This window comes from Lolium rigidum, chromosome 4 (genome assembly GCF_022539505.1).
Source record: "Lolium rigidum isolate FL_2022 chromosome 4, APGP_CSIRO_Lrig_0.1, whole genome shotgun sequence".
Lineage (NCBI taxonomy): Eukaryota > Viridiplantae > Streptophyta > Magnoliopsida > Poales > Poaceae > Lolium > Lolium rigidum.
The window spans coordinates 276,702,097-276,723,470 of NC_061511.1; the positions used below are offsets into that span (position 1 = coordinate 276,702,097).

A 21,374-nucleotide genomic window follows, 5' to 3' on the forward strand; every position below is an offset into this window, starting at 1 on the left:
CTGTTAAATCTATGTACCTTGATCTTATGAATGGTCATACTAGATTTTTACGGAAATACTTATGGAAGATCAAGGTTCCTCTAAAAATTAAGATTTTTATGTGGTTCTTAAGTAATAGAGTACTGCTTACTAAGGATAATTTGGCAAAGAGAAAATGGACAGGATGTCTAAAATGTTGTTTTTGTAGCAACAATGAAACTGTTGATCATCTATTTCTTCATTGTCCTTTTGCAAGAATTGTTTGGCGAATGATATTCTTTGCATATAATATTCCACCTCCTTCCAATATAACTAATATGTTTGGTAATTGGCTAAATGGAGTGAATAAGAAAGATAAAACATTTATTCGAATTGGTATTTCGGCAATTTGTTGGTCGATTTGGACTAGCCGGAATGATATTATCTTTAATAAACAAAAAGGCACAAATTTTTTGCGGGTTATCCTTCGTGCGGCGCATTGGCTACAACTATGGGCATGTTTGCTCCCGGTGGACCGGCGGGATACCATGGTTACTTGGATGCAACCGGCTCCTGGAGGTCACTCGGAGCTGCTATTTCCAGATCTCTTGGATGGCGACACATTAGCGAAATTCTAGATGGATAGTTCTTTGTATACCTTCCATCGACGCTTGTTCTGTTTCGATATTTTAGTTTTCTACGGTTACCAGACTTTCGTTATGTAATAAGTACTACACTGTGACGTTTTTATTTAATAAATGGCTGTGTGCATCGATTGATGCAGAGGCCGGGGCTATGCTCCCATATCTAAAAAAAAAAGGAGAAGGTCGGGCAGGTATCAGGTAATCAGGTGGGGGAGGTCTGGGCGTGGCCGCGTGGATGGTTCCCAGGTGGGAATCTGTCGGGAAAGAGGTCCGGCGTGAGTGTGATCAAGAGATTCGGTCGAGCATCGAACGGTCGTAAATCGGAGGCTCGTTCTGTCTAAATAGCCTCCAAGCACTTTTTAGCATTTGGGATACTACAGAGAATCGTGGATGCTGGGAAACTCACACTTGGGAAAACTCACTCCGCCCAGCTTCCCGCGCGAGCGGCGCAATCTTTTCCGGGCCGGTATGCGTGGGCCTTCAGCTGGGGAGCAGCTCGACGTGAACGGGACGAGATCGAGTTGAGTTACCGTCGCCGCGAACAAACCCTAATTCCAGATCGATTCCCTCCGACGACCTAGGCTATGGCTTCCATGGCGTCCAAGCTCGCGCGGGCAGCCTTCGCAACCCGCGCCTCTCCCTCAGCCGTCGGAGCTACTGCTGGTGCCGGTCGCCCTGCAGCCGCCATCAGTGACTCCCCTACAGACGCCATCCGTATCTCCCCTGTAGGTAATCCCTAGCTAAGGGCCTCCTTCGCGAATTTGGGTATGAATCTTCGATACCGAAGTTCCGACTTCTTTTTTCATTTCGACAATCGACACGAATGCTTCAGAATTTAATACTACCTGAAATTCACATATAATTTCTCACCATCAGTAGATATATATTTGAATAAACAGTCAGGGATTGGACACCATTCGTTAGGAGTTCTTCTAGTCACCAGACATCTAACAAGCCTGTTGTTTGATTTAGTATTACCAACTGACAATTGCTAATAAAAGTTCTGCCTTGGTTCAATCAAATTTACTCTGCTGAGGGCAATAGTGCAAATGATTGTATTTTCCACAAATCAAATTGTAACTCTATGCCTGCTGTATGACAGAAGGCCCCAATTACAGGAAAATATATCCCAGTCCACCTGTTGATGAGAATGTGTTCAAGTCCAAGGAAGCCATGTGGGCCTTCTATGAGTATTGGTGCAAGTTTCATGGCATATCGCGTGACCGTCGTGAGATGGTCCGTCGGTTCAAGTCATTTAGTAATACCGCAAGGCGTGTGTACGAGTTCAACACTTCTTCCTCCTATGGCGGGTTGGCAATGAACCAACTAGCAGATGCGACCAATGAGGAAAGGAAACTTCTAAGAGGATATAGGCCTGCAAAAAAATGATTTCAGTCCTTTTCTGATGTACTCCTGTGTGAGCCCTTAAGCCTTAAGTTATGCCTCTGTGTACCAAGACCTCTTAAGTTCCTAGCAGTACTGTGTGCTGCTTTGTTGCATGCACATTTTAGCTTTAAATAAAAGCCTCTATCTGCATGTATATTGGACAATTATCTATCGCTTTGATGTATGAGCTCATTTAGCTTTGATAAAAGCTATATTTCCTATACCTCCATATATCGCTTTGATGAATGAGCTCATTTAGCTTTAATAAAAGCTAGTATTTTCTTTTTTCTGTATCTCCTCTGTTTTGCCTTTTGGTGCAGATTATTGCACTCTTGGTCAACTTGGCACATGGTTTGTCTATTTAGGGGTTCTGTTGATCAATTATTTTGGAACTTGGCTCAATCAGATCATGTTGCAAGCTTCATTTTCTCACCACCAAGAGATGTTGAGATTGTGGATGGTTTCTCTATTTGAGATAGGCAGATTTGCATGGGACGGTATGCTTGATTTTGTGTTGTTTGTCCCTCTTCCTTCGGTTTAGGATATTCTTTTCAGTTACAATGTTTCACTTCTCTTTCAGAGGTTTGGCCATACAAAATCTCCGCCCTTTTCAGCTTCTCTTAAATGTGTGTTCTGAACGAGTTAATGGTGTCTACTTTATTTCACTTGCATTAGATTTTTTCTCTTGCGTATAGAATCAAAATGTCACTGCCCTTTCTTAACGAAGGCAAGGAAATCAAAATTTTAGGAAGCCCAGCCTAGTAATTGGAAACCCAAGTTCTGATTTCATGATGGATTCGAGCATGATCCGTCTGAGGTAGGCGCACTTCCCTTTCATTTAGTCATATCTAAATGAGATCACTTCTTGTACATTACTTCTGCCTCTAGAAATTCAGATTTTACAGTTTCATTTCACGCATGATTCCTGTTACTTGTATGTCCTTACTAGCGTATCGATTTTAAGCCAGAACACACTTCCTGTCTCCCCTAGATGAAAACTAGATATGCAGTACTGTTCTGTTAATTGTTACCACCTCCCAACAACATCGGACAATGATAGTTAATTCTTTTTTAAAAGAAGTACACAAATGTGTACCTTAATTTTGTAGAAGGCCAAATAATTTGTACAAGTGAATCATCCTCATGCGAATGTGAGAGATCACAATGTAAGATCCTCCCAAGAGAAAAGAAATGCCTGTTTTTGACATGTCTATTCTTTTCAAATATAAGATCATCTCCAAACTTTGGCGCGGTAAAACTGCAGCGTGCTATATCCACTTTTATGGCGCGAGGTGCGCGTCAACTCCACTGGACGCTGTATTTTGCAACGCGCGGCGCGCAATGCTTTACTAATCGTGCTAAAATAGAGCGCCAAAAACACCTTTTCCCACATATGTGCATCAAAAGAAGATCAAAGAATAGCTCCCACATGGGCAAGAGGAGGCCGGCACATGCGCGACCGCCACAGGGCGAGGCCGGGGTGGCGTTGGGCGAGGTCGAGCGGGGGTGGTGCCAGGCGCAGCCAAGCGGGGAGAGGCCAGGCGAGCCCAGGGCGAGGGGAGCGGGGCTACGAGGCATGGGCGGGGAGCTCGAGGCGGAATCCACGACGACGGGCGGCTCGGGAGGTGTTGGGGCGGGGAGGAGGCAGCGAAGCTCGAGGCAGCCTAAGACACGCTTGCCGCCGCCACGGCCGCCGCCACGGCCGCCGCGCACTCGGGCTCCACCGCCATGGTGGTCGACAGGGTCGGGGACGGGCGTGGAATCATGGACGGGCACGGCAGTTGGATGCGCGCGGCGCGCCATGGGATGGAATTTACAACACGCTGCAGCCGGTGCGGCATATATAGAGCGTTGGATACAACATTTTTGTGTGTCCCTAAATTTTTTTTAGAGAGTGCCCTATTATACAATGGAGCATGAATTTTGCCGTCACGCACTTAGAAGGAATGGTTTTTTGGGCACGCACTATTATACAACATCTATTGAAGATGCTCTAAGAACGGTTCTGAAAGACCCGAAGCTCTATTAATAGTGAACAACATAGAACAGGACAGTGAACAACATTGAAACTGCAAACTGGTCCCCAAATTTTGACAAAGAAAACCAAATTTTGACAAAGAGAACCACAAACTGAAAACCTAAAACGCAATCAGGTCATTGGCTTGGGTTGAGACGCACCCCGTCATTGCCGGGGACTAAGAGCATCTCCAGTCGCGTCCCCCAAACCGTCCCCCAAAGGGATTTGGGGCGCGCCGGACAAAAAAACGTTCCCAGCCGCGCGCCCCAAAGCCCTTTTTTGTCCGGCGCGCTCCGATACGGTGTCCGGCGCCCCGAGCCCGTCCCCGTCCCACAGGGGACGCTCTGGGGACGCCGGACACAACAAAGCGAGGCCAACCGACGCGGGCCCTACGCGTCAGCGGCACGGAAGGCTAAAACCCCGTCGCCTACCTTTGGTCAAGCGACGTTAATGGCGTCCCTGTTTTCCCAGGCGACGCAGGGACGCGTCTCGTCGTGCATGGCCGCGTGGCCGTCCGCGCCGGAGTTATTGCGTGCAACCACCCGCTGCCGCCGCTGTTTTAAGACGCCCTCCGGTTATCGCCGCTTATCATAATCCTTCTCGTCGCCGCCGCCTCCCCTTCCCGGATCCTCTCCTCGCCGCTCAAAAAATGTCGAGCTCGTCCTCCCGCAAGATCGCCGCGGCGAGCGGCTTCGGCCGCGGCAGCCTCACCGTGGCGGAGGCGTGGGCGCTGTACCACGCCCGGTATCCAGTCCCGCCGGACGTGCGGCTGCCAAGCAGCGGCGGCTGGAAGATGGCCGTGAACGGCATTGGCATCCCGCCGCCGCCGAAGCCAGACACGCAGCAATGGTGGGACGCCATCAAGGCCCGTCGGGCTCAACTCACCGCCGAGGAGCGGGCGGATCCGACATGGGCGGCCAAGGACAACGATGACTGGTGGACGACGTACTTCAAGGCCAAGTACGACGTCGAGATGCACAGCACCGACGGGCTCATCGGCGGGCCCAACAGCTGGAACAGGGAAGGCCGCGCCCGTTGCGGGGCGTTCGGGGCGCACCACGGAGAACGTCATCCGCGGCCTCCGCAACGGCGCTCCGCGGCTGGAGATGCCGTCGTCGCCGCCGCCGTCTCCTCAATGGCAGCCGAGGAGGACGACGTACTCGTCCTCCTCGCACTCTTCTTCCTCGGGGCCGGCGCGATCGACGCCGTCGTCGTCGTACCGGTCGGCGCCATATACCGTTCCCAAACGGGAGGTCAAGGAGGAGCCGGCGACGCCCGTCAACACGAGGCGTGGCGGTAGCGGCAGCGGGCGGCAGCAAGGGAGGCGCGGCGGCGCCCTCCTCATCCCGAGCCGGAGGTGAAGGAGGAGCCGGAGGAAGCGTCGCGAGCGGCGCTCGCCGGCGGAGTACGAGCGGCAGCAGCGGCTCATCGCCGGCGGCGACGACCCCGAGGACTGCCCAGGGCTGCGGGCGGCGTTCCCGGCGTCCATGGACGACAAGGACGCTCGGAGGGGCAACCTGGACGCGGCGATCGCCATGTCCATCCGCGACTCCGGCAAGCCGGCTGGTGGACCTCACCGACGACGGCGAGGCAGGACCAAGCGGCTTGGTGAAGGACGAGCCCGTGGACGAGCCCGTCGACGAGCGCGTCAAGCAGGAGGTCGTCACCGACGAGATGTACAACTTCCAGCAGTACTACGACGCCTCCGGCCGCCGCAAGTGGTTCTAGATTAGGTTTAGTTTTAAAGTTAGTCAAATTTCGTTCGAATCTATGTAAGTTTGGACGAATCTAATCGAATCTAGTCAAGTTTAAAATTTGCGAAATTTTGTTTGGGGGACGCGACTGGGGAGCGACGTCCCCCAAACGCGGCACGAACGAAACACGTCCCCCAAACGCTCAATCCGGCGCGGTTTGGGGGACGGTTTGGGGGACGCGGCTGGAGATGCTCTAAGCCATTTGGAGCACCACATCCTCCATATCGGCATCACACCATGAGGTTGAAGAAAACGAACGGAGCAAGCCTCTGTTCTTGTTGTATAACGGAAATCACGGTGGTTGATGATTTGCACTTGGGCATGCACCCTATATTGAAAATTCTAAAAAATGCTATTTCAAAGTTTCAGAAAAATTTCAGAAAAATTTGAAATAAATTTTGTCATGTAAACACTTGTTTGTGTAGATTTTGGCATAAAAATCGGCCATGTGTGACTTACACATAAATGTGAAAATGGAATTTCCTATTTCCGTGAACAGTGCACAACCAATCAATATAGTGTTATTTGGACATTTTGTTATTTTTTTGTGTAGGCCACATACAATAAATTTTTTCCATGAAACTCACACAAGTAAGTATCAACATAATATGTATATGAAAACAAATTATTTCATTTTTTTAGATTTTCAAATAGATTTTTCTTCAAAATTGGTGACACTGGGTGCATGTTCACCCAGGTGCATCCGGTATTTCCCCGGAAATCACGATGTATGGTCCTCCAAGAGGAAATAAATGTTGGAAATATAGCATTTTGACATATGCACGAATAATACAGACAATGCAATTAATTATAAAATTGTTCGGTCATTGAGTTGTCCTAAATGGTGTGTAAAAACAGACAATCTAAGATAAAACTACAATAAGGTACTCCCGTGTCAAAATATAGGAAACTATTTTTGTACTTACAAGCATGGGCGTGGGTGTTTTTTTTTTTTTTTGAGAACCACATATTTCATTAATCGAAAACCAAGTTACATGAAGCAACACATGTGGAAACTAAAAGACAAACCGGGATAAAATGATTATCCTGAATTTGCAGATAAAATCCTAAAAGATCGAGAAATACAAAACGATCCCTAGGGTTTCCTGCAACCACCGTAGCCAGCGGCCGCCGCCCAATTCCAACGCCGCCGAGACGGACGCAAGAAGTGACGCCGAGCCTCCACCATTGCAAGATCCAAAAAAGCACCATCGCCAACGAGGCTTTGTGAGTCGATGAACAGGCCTGCTGCAAGCAGCGAGGCACATGTCGCTGTGGCACGTCGGCCGGGGGACGTCCCCGTGCTGTCTTGGACCAAGATATGCCGCCTTCCATCGACGAAGTCGGAGAAGAACCGCATACCAACCACCTCCGGACCAACATCTTCGCTCCAGAAGAACCACCTCGCCCCGGCCCCCAGCGCCGTCGTGGACAACGACAAGCGCCAGTGACACGTCGAGAAACAGATCTCGCCAAATCTGAAGACCGGCGAGAAAACCAAACTGCCAACCTGAAAGATCGACAAACACACGTTGCCAACAACTCCGAGACGCCGCCGTGAAGGTCGCCGTCGGTGTGGGAGTGGAGTTGAGGCAGATTTATTTGCCCGGGCGCCGCTCCCACCACCCCAACGACGCACCACAACAGCCAAGCCATAACTACAAAACGGAGGAGGAACGAGGTCCCCTCCCCCTCCTGCCGCCGGAGCGGCAAGCGGAGGGAGAGGGGCCCAGATCTCACGCCGGTGGAGATTGGATCTGGCCGTCGCCTGGTCTCCAGGGAGTTGGGCGATGGAGACGATGACTTGTCGGATGGGCGTGGGTGTTTGGGTCACCGTCCATTTTACTTTTGAGATTTGGATAAAATAAGGAGAGAAAGGAACGTTTTCATCTACCAACGCGAGCATCTCGAGGAATAAATTGAACCCATCCACACATACAAAATCCACTCTCCAAAATATAAAACGTTAAAGAATTGTTCTGACCAGGTGAAAAATGAGCAAAATTACATCCCTACTCTTCTTTGATCGCCCTTGTCCTTCGCCTCCGCCCTTCCGAGCGACTCCAACTTCGGCCCGAGCAACTCCTCCTCTGCCCATCCCAGTAGCCCCTCCTCTCTCTTCCCCAGTTATTCCACCTCCGGTCCTAGCAAATTTTCCGCCCTGATAGCACCTATGCTCCCAATAGCTCTGCTGCCCCTAGCTAGGCCCTGATCTCCGCAGATCGTCTCAGGATCTCGCTGCCCCAGCTCCTTGCCTCCCTTAAGATGACGATCATAATTAACATGCAGGTAATTTTTGTGATATATTCATACAACAATCTCTAACAAACAATACATGTAATTTGATATGCGTACAACGGAAAGGGCTGGTTTTGATATGTTGCTAGTTATGGTTTTGACATGTTGCTAGTTTCAGCGTTTCTTTTCTTAATAGTACGGCTTTAGGATCTGGAATGAGCATGCTAACTGACATGTTGCCATATCCCTGCTAATTGTTGAACAAGACGCTAATGCTAACTGACATGTTGCCAGATTCCTTCTAATTACTGAAAAAGTATACTCCAAATCAAGTGGTAAAGGGTATTGCAATTGTCGAAAATAAATCCATGTACAAGATGACAGATTTCGGAACGTTACCGAATATCGGTTTGACAATGACAAAAAAAAGTGTCAAAACCATGGTTATAATATTGATTATGACGGGGCTTTAGTGACGGGACTTTTTCCTCACGAGCACAATTTCAGCGATGAATTTTGATCTTACATGACAAAAAAACGAGATGTCACTACAAATCCAAAATTTAGTAGTGCTCCCAGTGGAACCGTGATTTGTGGCTACCAAATGTTCGATGGACTCCATCACCCAGCATATATATCCACATGGCATGCATAGGCAGGTTCGATGGGCATGTGTTGGTGAGGACTAACCTCGCCACCGAGGACATGAATTTGTCCATCTAGGGGTCCGCTCTCTTGGAAACCTTCAAGGGAAAGGGGTTCCAATCCCCCACTGAGAGGTCACTATCACTGACAAGGAGCCCCAAGCACACGAAAGGGAAGTTTCCCTGATTGCAGCTGAGCATGTTACCAACCCTCTGTTGTTCCTCGGTGCAACATCCCAACACCATAACTTCACTCTTGTGGAAGTTGATTCTGAAGCCCGGCATACTCTCAAAGCATATATAGAAGAATGAACTTGAGGTTGGCAATCTCCAAGTCCTACGGTTGGATCATGATAATGGTGTCATCTGCATACTGCAGGTGCGACACTCGTACCAGGATGAGGTGTAGGATCACGAGAGAATTGATTTTAACCCCTGATGGCGTGTAAAGCACACGTCCGTTGGGAACCCCAAGAGGAAGGTGTGATGCGTACAGCAGCAGGTTTTCCCTCAGAAAGAAACCAAGGTTTATCGAACCAGGAGGAGCCAAGAAGCACGTTAAAGGTTGATGGCAGCGGGATGTAGTGCGGCGCAACACCAGGGATTCCGGCGCCAACGTGGAACCTGCACAACACAACCAATGTATTTTGCCCCAACGAAACAGTGAGGTTGTCAATCTCACCGGCTTGCTTGTAACAAAGGATTAGATGTATAGTGTGGATGATGATTGTTTGCAGAAAACAGTAGAACAAGTATTGCGGTAGATTGTATTCAATGTAAAAGAATGGACCGGGGTCCACGAGTTCACTAGAGGTGTCTCTCCCATAAGATAAATAGCATGTTGGGTGAACAAATTACAGTCGGGAAATTGACAAATAGAGAGGGCATGACCATGCACATACATGATATGATGAGTATTGTGAGATTTAATTGGGCATTACGACAAAGTACATAGACCGCTATCCAGCATGCATCTATGCCTAAAAAGTTCACCTTCAGGTTATCATCCGAACCCCTTCCAGTATTAAGTTGCAAACAACAGACAATTGCATTAAGTATGGTGCGTAATGTAATCAATAACTACATCCTCGGACATAGCATCAATATTTTATCCCTAGTGGTAACGACACATCCACAACCTTAGAACTTTCGTCACTCTGTCCTGCATTTAATGGAGGCATGAACCCACTATCGAGCATAAATACTCCCTCTTGGAGTTAAGATCAAAAACTTGGCCGAGCCTCTACTAATAACGGAGAGCATGCAAGATCATAAACAACACATAGGTAATAGATTGATAATCAACATAACATAGTATTCTCTATCCATCGGATCCCGACAAACACAACATATAGCATTACGGATAGATGATCTTGATCATGTTAGGCAGCTCACAAGATCCGACAATGAAGCACATGAGGAGAAGACGACCATCTAGCTACCGCTATGGACCCATAGTCCGAGGGGTGAACTACTCACTCATCACTCCGGAGGCGACCATGGCGGTGAAGAGTCCTCCGGGAGATGATTCCCCTCTCCGGCAGGGTGCCGGAGGCAATCTCCTGAATCCCCCGAGATGGGATTGGCGGCCTCGGCGTCTCTGGAAGGTTTTCCGTATCGTGGCTCTCGGTACTGGGGGTTTAGCGACGAAGACTATATGTAGGCGGAAGGGCAGGTCAGGGGGCCACACGAGGGCCCCACACAACAGGCCGGCGCCGCCCTAGTGTGTGGCCGCCTTGTGGCCCCACTTCGTCTATCCCTCGGTCTTCTGGAAGCTTCGTGCAAAAATAGGACCCTGGGCGTTGATTTCGTCCAATTCCGAGAATATTTCCTTACTAGGATTTCTGAAACCAAAAACAGCAGAAAACGACAATCGGCTCTTCGGCATCTCGTTAATAGGTTAGTGCCGGAAAATGCATAAATATGACATAAAGTATGCATAAAACATGTAGATATCATCAATAATGTGGCATGGAACATAAGAAATTATCGATACGTCGGAGACGTATCGGCATCCCCAAGCTTAGTTCTCGCTCGTCCCGAGCAGGTAAACGATAACAAAGATAATTTCGGAGTGACATGCCATCATAAACTTGATCATACTATTGTAAGCATATGTAATGAATGCAGCGATCAAAACAATGGTAATGACATGAGTAAACAAATGAATCATAAAGCAAAGACTTTTCATGAATAGCACTTCAAGACAAGCATCAATAAGTCTTGCATAAGAGTTAACTCATAAAGCAATAAATCAAAGTAAAGGTATTGAAGCAACATAAAGGAAGATTAAGTTTCAGCGGTTGCTTTCAACTTGTAACATGTATATCTCATGGATATTGTCAATGTAAAGTAATATAACAAGTGCAATATGCAAGTATGTAGGAATCAATGCACAGTTCACACAAGTGTTTGCTTCTTGAGGTGGAGAGAGATAAGTGAACTGACTCAACATAAAAGTAAAAGAAAGGTCCTTCGTAGAGGGAGCATTGATTGCTATATTTGTGCTAGAGCTTTGGTTTTGAAAACAAGAAACAATTTTGTCAACGGTAGTAATAAAGCATATGTATCATGTAAATTATATCTTACAAGTTGCAAGCCTCATGCATAGTATACTAATAGTGCCCGCACCTTGTCCTAATTAGCTTGGATTACCGGGATTATCGCAATACACATGTTTTAACCAAGTGTCACAAAGGGGTACCTCTATGCCGCATGTACAAAGGTCTAAGGAGAAAGCTCGCATTTGGATTTCTCGCTTTTGATTATTCTCAACTTAGACATCCATACCGGGACAACATAGACAACAGATAATGGACTCCTCTTTAATGCATAAACATGTAGCAACAATTAATATTCTCATATGAGATTGAGGATATATGTCCAAAACTGAAACTTCCACCATGATTCATGGCTTTAGTTAGCGGCCCAATGTTCTTCTCTAACAATATGCATGCTCTAACCACTAAATGAGTGGTAAATCTCCCTTACTTCGAGACAAGACGGACATGCATAGCAACTCACATGATATTCAACAAAGAGTAGTTGATGGCGTCCCCGGGAACATGGTTATCGCACAACAAGCAACTTAATAAGAGATAAAGTGCATAAGTACATATTCAATACCACAATAGTTTTTAGGCTATTTGTCCCATGAGCTATATATTGCAAAGGCAAAGAATAGAAATTTTAAAGGTAGCACTCAAGCAATTTATTTTGGAATGGCGGAGAAATACCATGTAGTAGGTAGGTATGGTGGACACAAATGGCATAGTGGTTGGCTCAAGGATTTTGGATGCATGAGAAGCATTCCCTCTCGATACAAGGTTTAGGCTAGCAAGGTTTATTTGAAACAAACACAAGGATGAACCGGTGCAGCAAAACTCACATAAAAGACACATTGTAAACATTATAAGACTCTACACCGTCTTCCTTGTTGTTCAAAACTCAATACTAGAAATTATCTAGACTTTGGAGAGACCAAATATGCAAACCAAATTTTAGCAAGCTCTTTGTATTTCTTCATTAATGGGTGCAAAGTATATGATGCAAGAGCTTAAACATGAGCACAAAAATTGCCAAGTATCAAATTATTCAAGACATTTTAGAATTACTACATGTAGCATTTTCCGATTCCAACCATATAACAATTTAACGAAGAAGATTCAACCTTCGTCATGAATACTATGAGTAAAGCCTAAGGACATATTTGTCCATATGCAACAGCGGAGCGTGTCTCTCTCCCACACAATGAATGCTAGGATTCATTTTATTCAAACAAAAATAAAAACAAAAACAAACCGACACTCCAAGTAAAGCACATAAGATGTGATGGAATAAAAATATAGTTTCAGGGGAGGAACCTGATAATGTTGTCGATGAAGAAGGGGATGCCTTGGGCATCCCCAAGCTTAGACGCTTGAGTCTTCTTAAAATATGCAGGGGTGAACCACCGGGCATCCCCAAGCTTAGAGCTTTCACTCTCCTTGATCATATTGTATCATCTCCCTCTCTTGATCCTTGAAAACTTCCTCCACACCAAACTCGAAACAACTCATTAGAGGGTTAGTGCACAATAAAAATTCACATGTTCAGAGGTGACATAATCATTCTTAACACTTCTGGACATTGCACAAAGCTACCGGACATTAATGGAACAAAGAAATTCATCCATCATAGCAAAAGAGGCAATGCGAAATAAAAGGCAGAATGCGTCAAAACGAACGATCCGTAAAGATGGATTTTATTGAGGAACCAGACTTGCTCAAATGAAAATGCTCAAATTGAATGAAAGTTGCGTACATATCTGAGTATCACGCACGTAAATTGGCATATTTTTCCGAGCTACCTACGGAGAGGCAGGTCGAAATTCGTGACGAGCAAAGAAATCTGTTTCACGCGAGTAATCCAAATCTAGTATGAACCTTACTATCAAAGACTTTACTTGGCACAACAATGCACAAAACTAAGATAAGGAGAGGTTGCTACAGTAGTAAACAACTTCCAAGACTCAAATATAAAATAAAAGTACTCGTAGTAAAAACATGGGTTGTCTCCCATAAGCGCTTTTCTTTAACGCCTTTCGGCTAGGCGCGAAAGTGTGTATCAAGTATTATCAAGAGACGAAGTATCAACATCATAACTTGTTCTAATAATAGAATCAAAAGGTAACTTCATTCTCTTTCTAGGGAAGTGTTCCATACCTTTCTTGAGAGGAAATTGATATTTAATATTACCTTCCTTCATATCAATGATAGCTCCAACGAGTTCAAGAAAAGGTCTTCCCAATATAATGGGACAAGATGCATTGCATTCAATATCCAAGACAACAAAATCAACGGGGACAAGGTTATTGTTAACGGTAATGCGAACATTATCAACTCTCCCCAAAGGTTTCTTTGTAGCATTATCAACAAGATTAACATCCAATAACAATTTTTCAATGGTGGCAAGTCAAGCATATCATAAATTTTCTTATGCATAACGGAAATACTTGCACCAAGATCACATAAAGCATTACAATCAAAGTCATTGACCTTCATCTTAATGATGGGCTCCCAACCATCTTCTAACTTTCTAGGAATAGAAGCTTCACGTTCTAGTTTCTCTTCTCTAGCTTTTATGAGAGCATTTGTAATATGTTTTGTGAAAGCCAAGTTTATAGCACTAGCATTAGGAGTCTTAGCAAGTTTTTGTAAGAACTTTATAACTTCAGAGATGTGGCAATCATCAAAATCCAAACCATTATAATCTAAAGCAATGGGATCATCGTCCCCAATGTTGGAAAAAATTTCAGTAGTTTTATCACAGGCAATTTCAGATAGCTTTTAACAGCTTCCTAGCAGTTTGCAAGCTTTGCATTAGAAGTGGAAACATTGCCAACACCAATTATTTTACCATTGATAGTAGGAGGTGCAGCAACATGTGAATCATTAATATTACTAGTGGTGGTAATAGTCCAAACTTTAGCTACATTATTCTCTTTAGCTAGTTTTTCATTTTCTTCTCTTTCCCACCTAGCATGCAATTCGGCCATTAATCTTATATTCTCATTAATTCTAACTTGGATGGCATTTGCTGTAGTAACAATTTTATTTTCAATATCCTTATTAGGCATAACTTTCGATTTCAAAAGATCAACATCAGAGGCAAGACTATCAATCTTAGAAGCGAGAATATCAATTTTATTGAGCTTTTCTTCAACAGATTTGTTAAAAGCAGTTTGTGTACTAATAAATTCTTTAAGCATAGCTTCAAGTCCAGGGGGTGTGTTCCTATTATTGTTGTAAGAATTCCCATAAGAATTACCATAACTATTACCATTATTATAAGGATATGGCCTATAGTTATTACTAGAATTGTTCCGATAAGCATTGTTGTTGAAATTATTATTTTTAATGTAGTTTACATCAACATGTTCTTCTTGGGCAACCAATGAAGCTAACGGAACATTATTAGGATCAACATTAGTCCTATCATTCACAAGCATAGACATAATAGCATCAATCTTATCACTCAAGGAAGAGGTTTCTTCGATGCAATTTACCTTCTTACCTTGTGGAGCTCTTTCCGTGTGCCATTCAGAGTAATTAATCATCATATTATCAAGAAGCTTTGTTGCTTCACCAAGAGTGATGGACATAAAGGTACCTCCAGCAGCTGAATCCAATAGATTCCGCGAAGAAAAGTTCAGTCCTGCATAAAAGGTTTGGATGATCATCCAAGTAGTCAGTCCATGGGTTGGGCAATTTTTAACCAAAGATTTCATTCTTTTCCAAGCTTGTGCAACATGCTCATTATCCAATTGTTTAAAATTCATTATGCTACACTCCTCAAAGATATAATTTTAGCAGGGGGATAATATCTACCAATAAAAGCATCCTTGCATTTAGTCCATGAATCAATACTATTCTTAGGCAGAGATATCAACCAATCTTTAGCTCTTGCTCTTAATGAGAAAGGAAACAATTTTAATTTTATAATGTCACCATCTACATCTTTATACTTTTGCATTTCACACAATTCAACAAAATTATTAAGATGGGCAGCATCATCAGAACTAACACCAGAAAATTGCTCTCGCGTAACAAGATTCAGTAAAGCAGGTTTAATTTCAAAGAATTCTGCTGTAGTAGCAGGTGGATCAATAGGTGTGCATGAGAAATCATTATTATTTGTGGTTGTGAAGTCACACAACTTAGTATTTTCAGGAGTATTCATTTTAGCAGTAGTAAATAAAGCAAACTAGATAAAATAAATGCAAGTAACTAACTTTTTTTGTGTTTTTGATATAGAGTGCAAGACAGCAAATAAAGTAAAGCTAGCAACTAATTTTTTTGTGTTTTGATATAATGCAGCAAACAAAGTAGTAAATAAAATAAAGCAAGACAAAAACAAAGTAAAGAGATTGGATTGTGGAGACTCCCCTTGCGAGCGTGTCTTGATCTCCCCGGCAACGGCGCCGAAAAAATGCTTGATGGCGTGTAAAGCACACGTCCGTTGGGAACCCCAAGAGGAAGGTGTGATGCGTACAACAACAAGTTTTCCCTCAGAAAGAAACCAAGGTTTATCGAACCAGGAGGAGCCAAGAAGCACGTTGAAGGTTGATGGCAGCGGGATGTAGTGCGGCGCAACACCGGGATTCCGGCGCCAACGTGGAACCTGCACAACACAACCAAAGTACTTTGCCCCAACGAAACAGTGAGGTTGTCAATCTCACCGGCTTGCTGTAACAAAGGATTAAATGTATAGTGTGGATGATGATTGTTTGCAGAAAACAGTAGATCGAACAAGTATTGCAGTAGATTGTATTCAATGTAAAAGAATGGACCGGGGTCCACAGTTCACTAGAGGTGTCTCTCCCATAAGATAAATAGCATGTTGGGTGAACAAATTACAGTCGGTCAATTGACAAATAGAGAGGGCATGACCATGCACATACATGATATGATGAGTATTGTGAGATTTAATTGGGCATTACGACAAAGTACATAGACCGCTATCCAGCATGCATCTATGCCTAAAAAGTCCACCTTCAGGTTATCATCCGAACCCCTTTCAGTATTAAGTTGCAAACAACAGACAATTGCATTAAGTATGGTGCGTAATGTAATCAATAACTACATCCTCGGACATAGCATCAATGTTTTATCCCTAGTGGCAACAGCACATCCACAACCTTAGAACTTTCTGTCACCTGTCCTGCATTTAATGGAGGCATGAACCCACTATCGAGCATAAATACTCCCTCTTGGAGTTAAGAGCAAAAACTTGGCCGAGCCTCTACTAATAACGGAGAGCATGCAAGATCATAAACAACACATAGGTAATAGATTGATAATCAACATAACATAGTATTCTCTATCCATCGGATCCCGACAAACACAACATATAGCATTACAGATAGATGATCTTCATCATGTTAGGCAGCTCAGAAGATCCGACAATGAAGCACATGAGGATAAGACGACCATCTAGCTACTGCTATGAACCCATAGTCTAGGGGTGAACTACTCACTCATCACTCCGGAGGCGACCATGGCGGTGAAGAGTCCTCCGGGAGATGATTCCCCTCTCCGGCAGGGTGCCGGAGGCGATCTCCCGAATCCCCCGAGATGGGATTGGCGGCGGCGGCGTCTCTGGAAGGTTTTCCGTATCGTGGCTCTCGGTACTGGGGGTTTCGCGACGAAGACTATATGTAGGCGGAAGGGCAGGTCAGGGGGCCACACGAGGGCCCCACACAACAGGCCGGCGCGGCCCAGGCCCAGGCCGCGCCGCCCTAGTGTGTGGCCGCCTCGTGGCCCCACTTCGTCTATCCCTCGGTCTTCTGGAAGCTTCGTGCAAAAATAGGACCCTGGGCGTTGATTTCGTCCAATTCCGAGAATATTTCCTTACTAGGATTTCTGAAACCAAAAACAGCAGAAAACAGCAATTGGCTCTTCGGCATCTCGTTAATAGGTTAGTGCCGGAAAATGCATAAATATGACATAAAGTATGCATAAAACATGTAGATATCATCAATAATGTGGCATGGAACATAAGAAATTATCGATACGTCGGAGACGTATCACCCCCCCCCCCCCAGCTCGGTTGGCTTCGATCTTATGCCCCCTAGTTCGTCTGCCTCACTTCTAGCCCCTCACTTTGTTCTAATCTTTGCTGTTTTCCCCTCCCAACTCTGTTACGTAGCTATTTGGACGAGAGACATATTAATTAGGCTTAATATTCTCAGTATAGACTAAAGTACCCCTGACTAACGTACCCCTGACCGAGCGAGACACAACGTCCAGCCTCGACCCAGTTCTTTCTTTCCTCGTCTCCTCCCCGACCGTGACCTAGCCGCCGCCAGAGCTGCGCCCCCGCTCCCCCGTCCCACCGGAGCTCGCCCGTCCCCAACCCCGACCGCCGCCCTCCACTGCCGCCCAAGGTAAGGGAATCTGGCTGCCCATCTTTTTCTCGCAGATTTTGCTTCTTCTCTAGTACGGCTGGACTGAATCGCTGAAATCCTAGGTTTTGAGTCGATTCACATGGGGATTTGAGTGGGAGGGGCTGGATTGATTAAGGGATGTGATGGATCTGGAAAGGTAACATCATATTCCCATGTTTTAACCTGATGTATGGATGAGTTTACATATGTGCAATTTCTGATTTTGTGTGTGTATATTGAATATGATTGATCCAATGTCTGTGCACGATTCTAATCAATCCAGTGTGACTAACCTAACCACGGGGGCGATCTCATGCGCTGCGGTAGAAAATGATAGCACCATTTTCGATTGGTCCACTCTTGTGATTGATCCTGTGGTTCAACCCGAAAATGATTGGGAGGAAAAGGGAATCCCGGATGAAAAGCCGGTGGACGAGAATGCTATGTTTTCTCTGTTGGGTTTCAAAACAGAGCCAAGCGAGAGAGAAGCTAAGCTTGGTCCTATTGCTGGGAAGGTGGATCAAGGATGGGGTCCTTGAACAAATGCAAAAAATGTGGAAAGATAGGACACAGGGAAGCTGGCTGTCCTACAAATGGAACAAAGAAAAGGTAGGAAACATACAAGTTGTTGTTTCTAGTTCTAATAACATAGTTCCTGTACATGATTTATTTTCTAATTTCTTCTTCTTGCAGAAAAAGCCGGGGGAAGAAGAATGCATCTCCATGGTTTGATGTTTCAGTTAGCAATGCAATACCATCTACACCAACCAAGAGCAAGAATACAGCCACAACTAGTAGTCCAGGGCCTGTCACAAGGAGCCAAAGTGCTACACCACTCAAATCTCCACCAAAGGAAAAGAAGAAGAAGAAGTTGACACCCAAGAAAAAGAAATTAAGTGAGCTGTGATGTTTATGTGAGGTGCAAACTCACTTTTATTGTGTACTGTGATGTGTACGTGAGTTCCAAACTCACTCTTTTGCTGTCATTGAACTACTCTAGAACCCTATTTATTTTGCTGCCATTGAACTACTGCAGAACCTTATTTGTTGATGCTATTGAACTACTGATGTAATCTCTATGCTATATTGGAACTGTATTGTTTCCTGTCAGTTTTCAGTTTTTGAATTCCTGAATGTCCAGATTGCAGCAAAACTATGGCCTTTTTTTTGTTCGATCCAGGCAAACATTTGTTGTCAGCCTTGTTTGGCTGGAGCAGTATTCGTGTTCTTTTTAAGCAGAGGGGTAGTAATGTCTATTAATGTGCCCAGATTTAGTTAAATGTTAACAATTCTGTCAACCAAGCCAAAGGGGGGGGGTATGAGCTAGAGCGATACTGATATGGGGGGGGTTAGAAGTGAGGCAGACAAACAAGGGGGCATAAGATCCAAGTACAGCGAGTCGGGGGGGGTTAACATCAAATCTCCCGTAGGATCACTCCTATAATATGGTAGGCCCCTTTGGCCGACTCCAAGATAGCCGCCAGGCCTACACCAGAAAATCGAAAAGAAGCTGGCACATGGGATCTCCCAACCTTACTTCTCTACCATTACGTAAGAAGTTGCCACTTCTTCGTTAATGGTGATCGCAGTTTGGCCACCCGAGACCAAACTAAGAGATTTATGGACCCACCCCGGGTCAACGCCATTACAAAGGAGGACATCACGTAAGAATTTCCAATTCACACGGTCATACGGCTTTCTCAAAGTACAGTTTCAAAAAGACTCTCCTTAGCCTCTTGGACTTGGTCTCGTGTACAATCTCCTCGCGAATGTGGCACCTTTGATAAATGCGGACTAGGTACTACTGATCTTACGATGTGCAATCGGAGAAAGACATAACCCATAAGCCTTTGCCACGAGGGTGAAGATTACGTTAATCAAGGCAACTAGCCTAAAACGACGAATATCTTCCGCTCCCACCACTTTAGTAATCAAGGCGAGGATCCAAAAATTGAGCCTCACAATGTTCAACCAGCCAAGTGTGAAGCTATTGAGGATTTCAAAGATTTAAGGTTGGACCAAATCCCATATTCTCTTAAAGAAGATCATAGAAAACTCAACCATCTGGTCTGGGGGGCTCTATCCACCTTCATGCTCGACATCACATCGTCCAACTTTCTGCTGGAGAAGGTCAACATGACAACATCATTTTCTTCCAGAGATACACAACTAGCCGACGAGTCCAAGATGATGCCTTCTCGGGACCGACCAAGTTCCGCCATCTATCTCCTTTAGATGGTGCGTTGAAGGAGAGCCTTTTTCGAGGGTTTGTTCTTCGGAGACGTCCGACGAAGGTCGAGACGCGGTCTATCTTCGGACTAGCTGGTGTGGGGTTGTGCTAGGCTCGTTGCTCGCAACAAGTGGTAGACTTATACTCAAACCTCTACCTCCTGTATAAATACGGTACGCCTTTAGCGTACTCTAAAAAAAGTTGTTGTCCTCTATCAGATCTGGAAATCTCATCTAGAACCAAATTGAAGTCACCAAAATTCGCAAATCTCATCTTGAAACTAAAAAATGAGGTATCTTTATGAAAAAAATTACTGTAACGCAACAAACATTGTAAGAACCGTTAAATCTCTTAGAAAACTATAGTTAGTGTATTACAAGTATTTTTAAATATGGTTCAGGAACTAATCGTGCAATGGTCAATCTTTTTTTTGCGAAACAAAATATAAATATAGACGTTCATATATACATACATACACTCACCCATATTCACCTTACCCCTACGAGCACATCCAAGAGACTACGTCAAGAAGCTTGTTCCGCCGGGTCTTGAGATTGACGGTCACGTGAGCCACCAAAAACGCCTTGTAGTCGACGAAAATGCTGCCTCCCACTAAAGAATATTCCGTTTTCGTGCAATGGTTGAATTGTTGCCCAATACTGATTTAGTGAGACGGGCTGTGGCAGAAAATGTGGCAGAAAATGGAAAGAAGTCTACATAACCCCCTATGTATTAAATTTAGTACACTAAACCCACCTAACTATTATGTGAACTTTTTTCGCAGAAAATGCTTTTGGAGAACACTAGTACAAATGCCCGTGCGTTGCCACGGGGCTCAAAGTATCTTTAATTGTCACAATATACAAAAGTAATGCACGTGAAGATATCCGAACTAATGTAGGAGAGTCGCCACCAGCAAGGCAAGCTAGCAACCTAGTAGACCACCCTCTGGTTTCCCTGATCTTTTCAGTTCATATGATCTCACGTTGAGCTCATATCATCTCACGTTGACGTTGTCTTGGGAATGTTCGCTGTCCAAAACAAAGTTCTTCGCATGGCTGCTCGTCTAGTCGCATGTGCATACCTACTTGTATAAAAATTTAATATCACATATTTTAAATCACATATAACTGGTAACATAATATGCAATTGAATTAGAAAAAGGAACCATTGCTAAAATATCCGGATGCCAGTTAAACATTCTAATGACAATGCTTCAAACAACGCAATATCTCAAACGAAAGAAAATATGGAAAATTAGAGTCTTCAGAAAAAGAAATATCTCCTAGACTTTATACAATTGTATTTTTAGATATTACAATGGATAATAAGTTTACCTGACTATCTCAATTCTCAAACTACAAAAATTATACATAGTAAATAGTTGATGTACATCATCGAAGATGCATGACTGACTAATTATCATAGTTCAGCTTCTCGTGTAAACTGTAGCTAATGAAACTCATCAAAATGAGAACCTCCAAATCTTAAAGCTTGATACATGAATAGTAGGCATCAATAAATTGTATTCTTGTTGTGAGTGAGCTGCAGGAGGAAGGACATCGATAATGGTTGCC

The 21,374-nt window shown here is 44.5% G+C and overlaps 1 protein-coding gene across 2 annotated transcripts; it reads left to right on the forward strand.

Moving 5' to 3' along the window:
• The first annotated feature begins 1,126 nt into the window (after positions 1 to 1,126).
• On the forward strand, positions 1,127 to 2,274 carry LOC124705324 (thiol protease SEN102-like). Of its 2 annotated transcripts, none has more exons than XM_047237061.1 (2): positions 1,127 to 1,331; positions 1,705 to 2,274. In XM_047237061.1, exons 1-2 carry the CDS (start codon positions 1,187 to 1,189, stop codon positions 1,989 to 1,991), a joined length of 432 nt encoding a protein of 143 aa, XP_047093017.1. In that variant the 5' UTR covers positions 1,127 to 1,186; the 3' UTR covers positions 1,992 to 2,274. The 2 variants fall into 2 exon arrangements, with proteins under 2 accessions (XP_047093017.1, XP_047093018.1); XM_047237062.1 differs by having other exon boundaries at positions 1,708 to 2,274.
• The last annotated feature ends 19,100 nt before the right edge of the window (positions 2,275 to 21,374 follow it).

Excerpts from the sequence above, each read along its gene's own strand:
- LOC124705324 (XM_047237061.1), top strand. The coding sequence starts at position 1,187 with ATGGCTTCCATGGCGTCCAAGCTCGCGCGGGCAGCCTTCGCAACCCGC. Across the intron at positions 1,332-1,704 it reads CATCCGTATCTCCCCTGTAG|AAGGCCCCAATTACAGGAAA; the intron begins GTAATCCCTAGC and ends GCTGTATGACAG.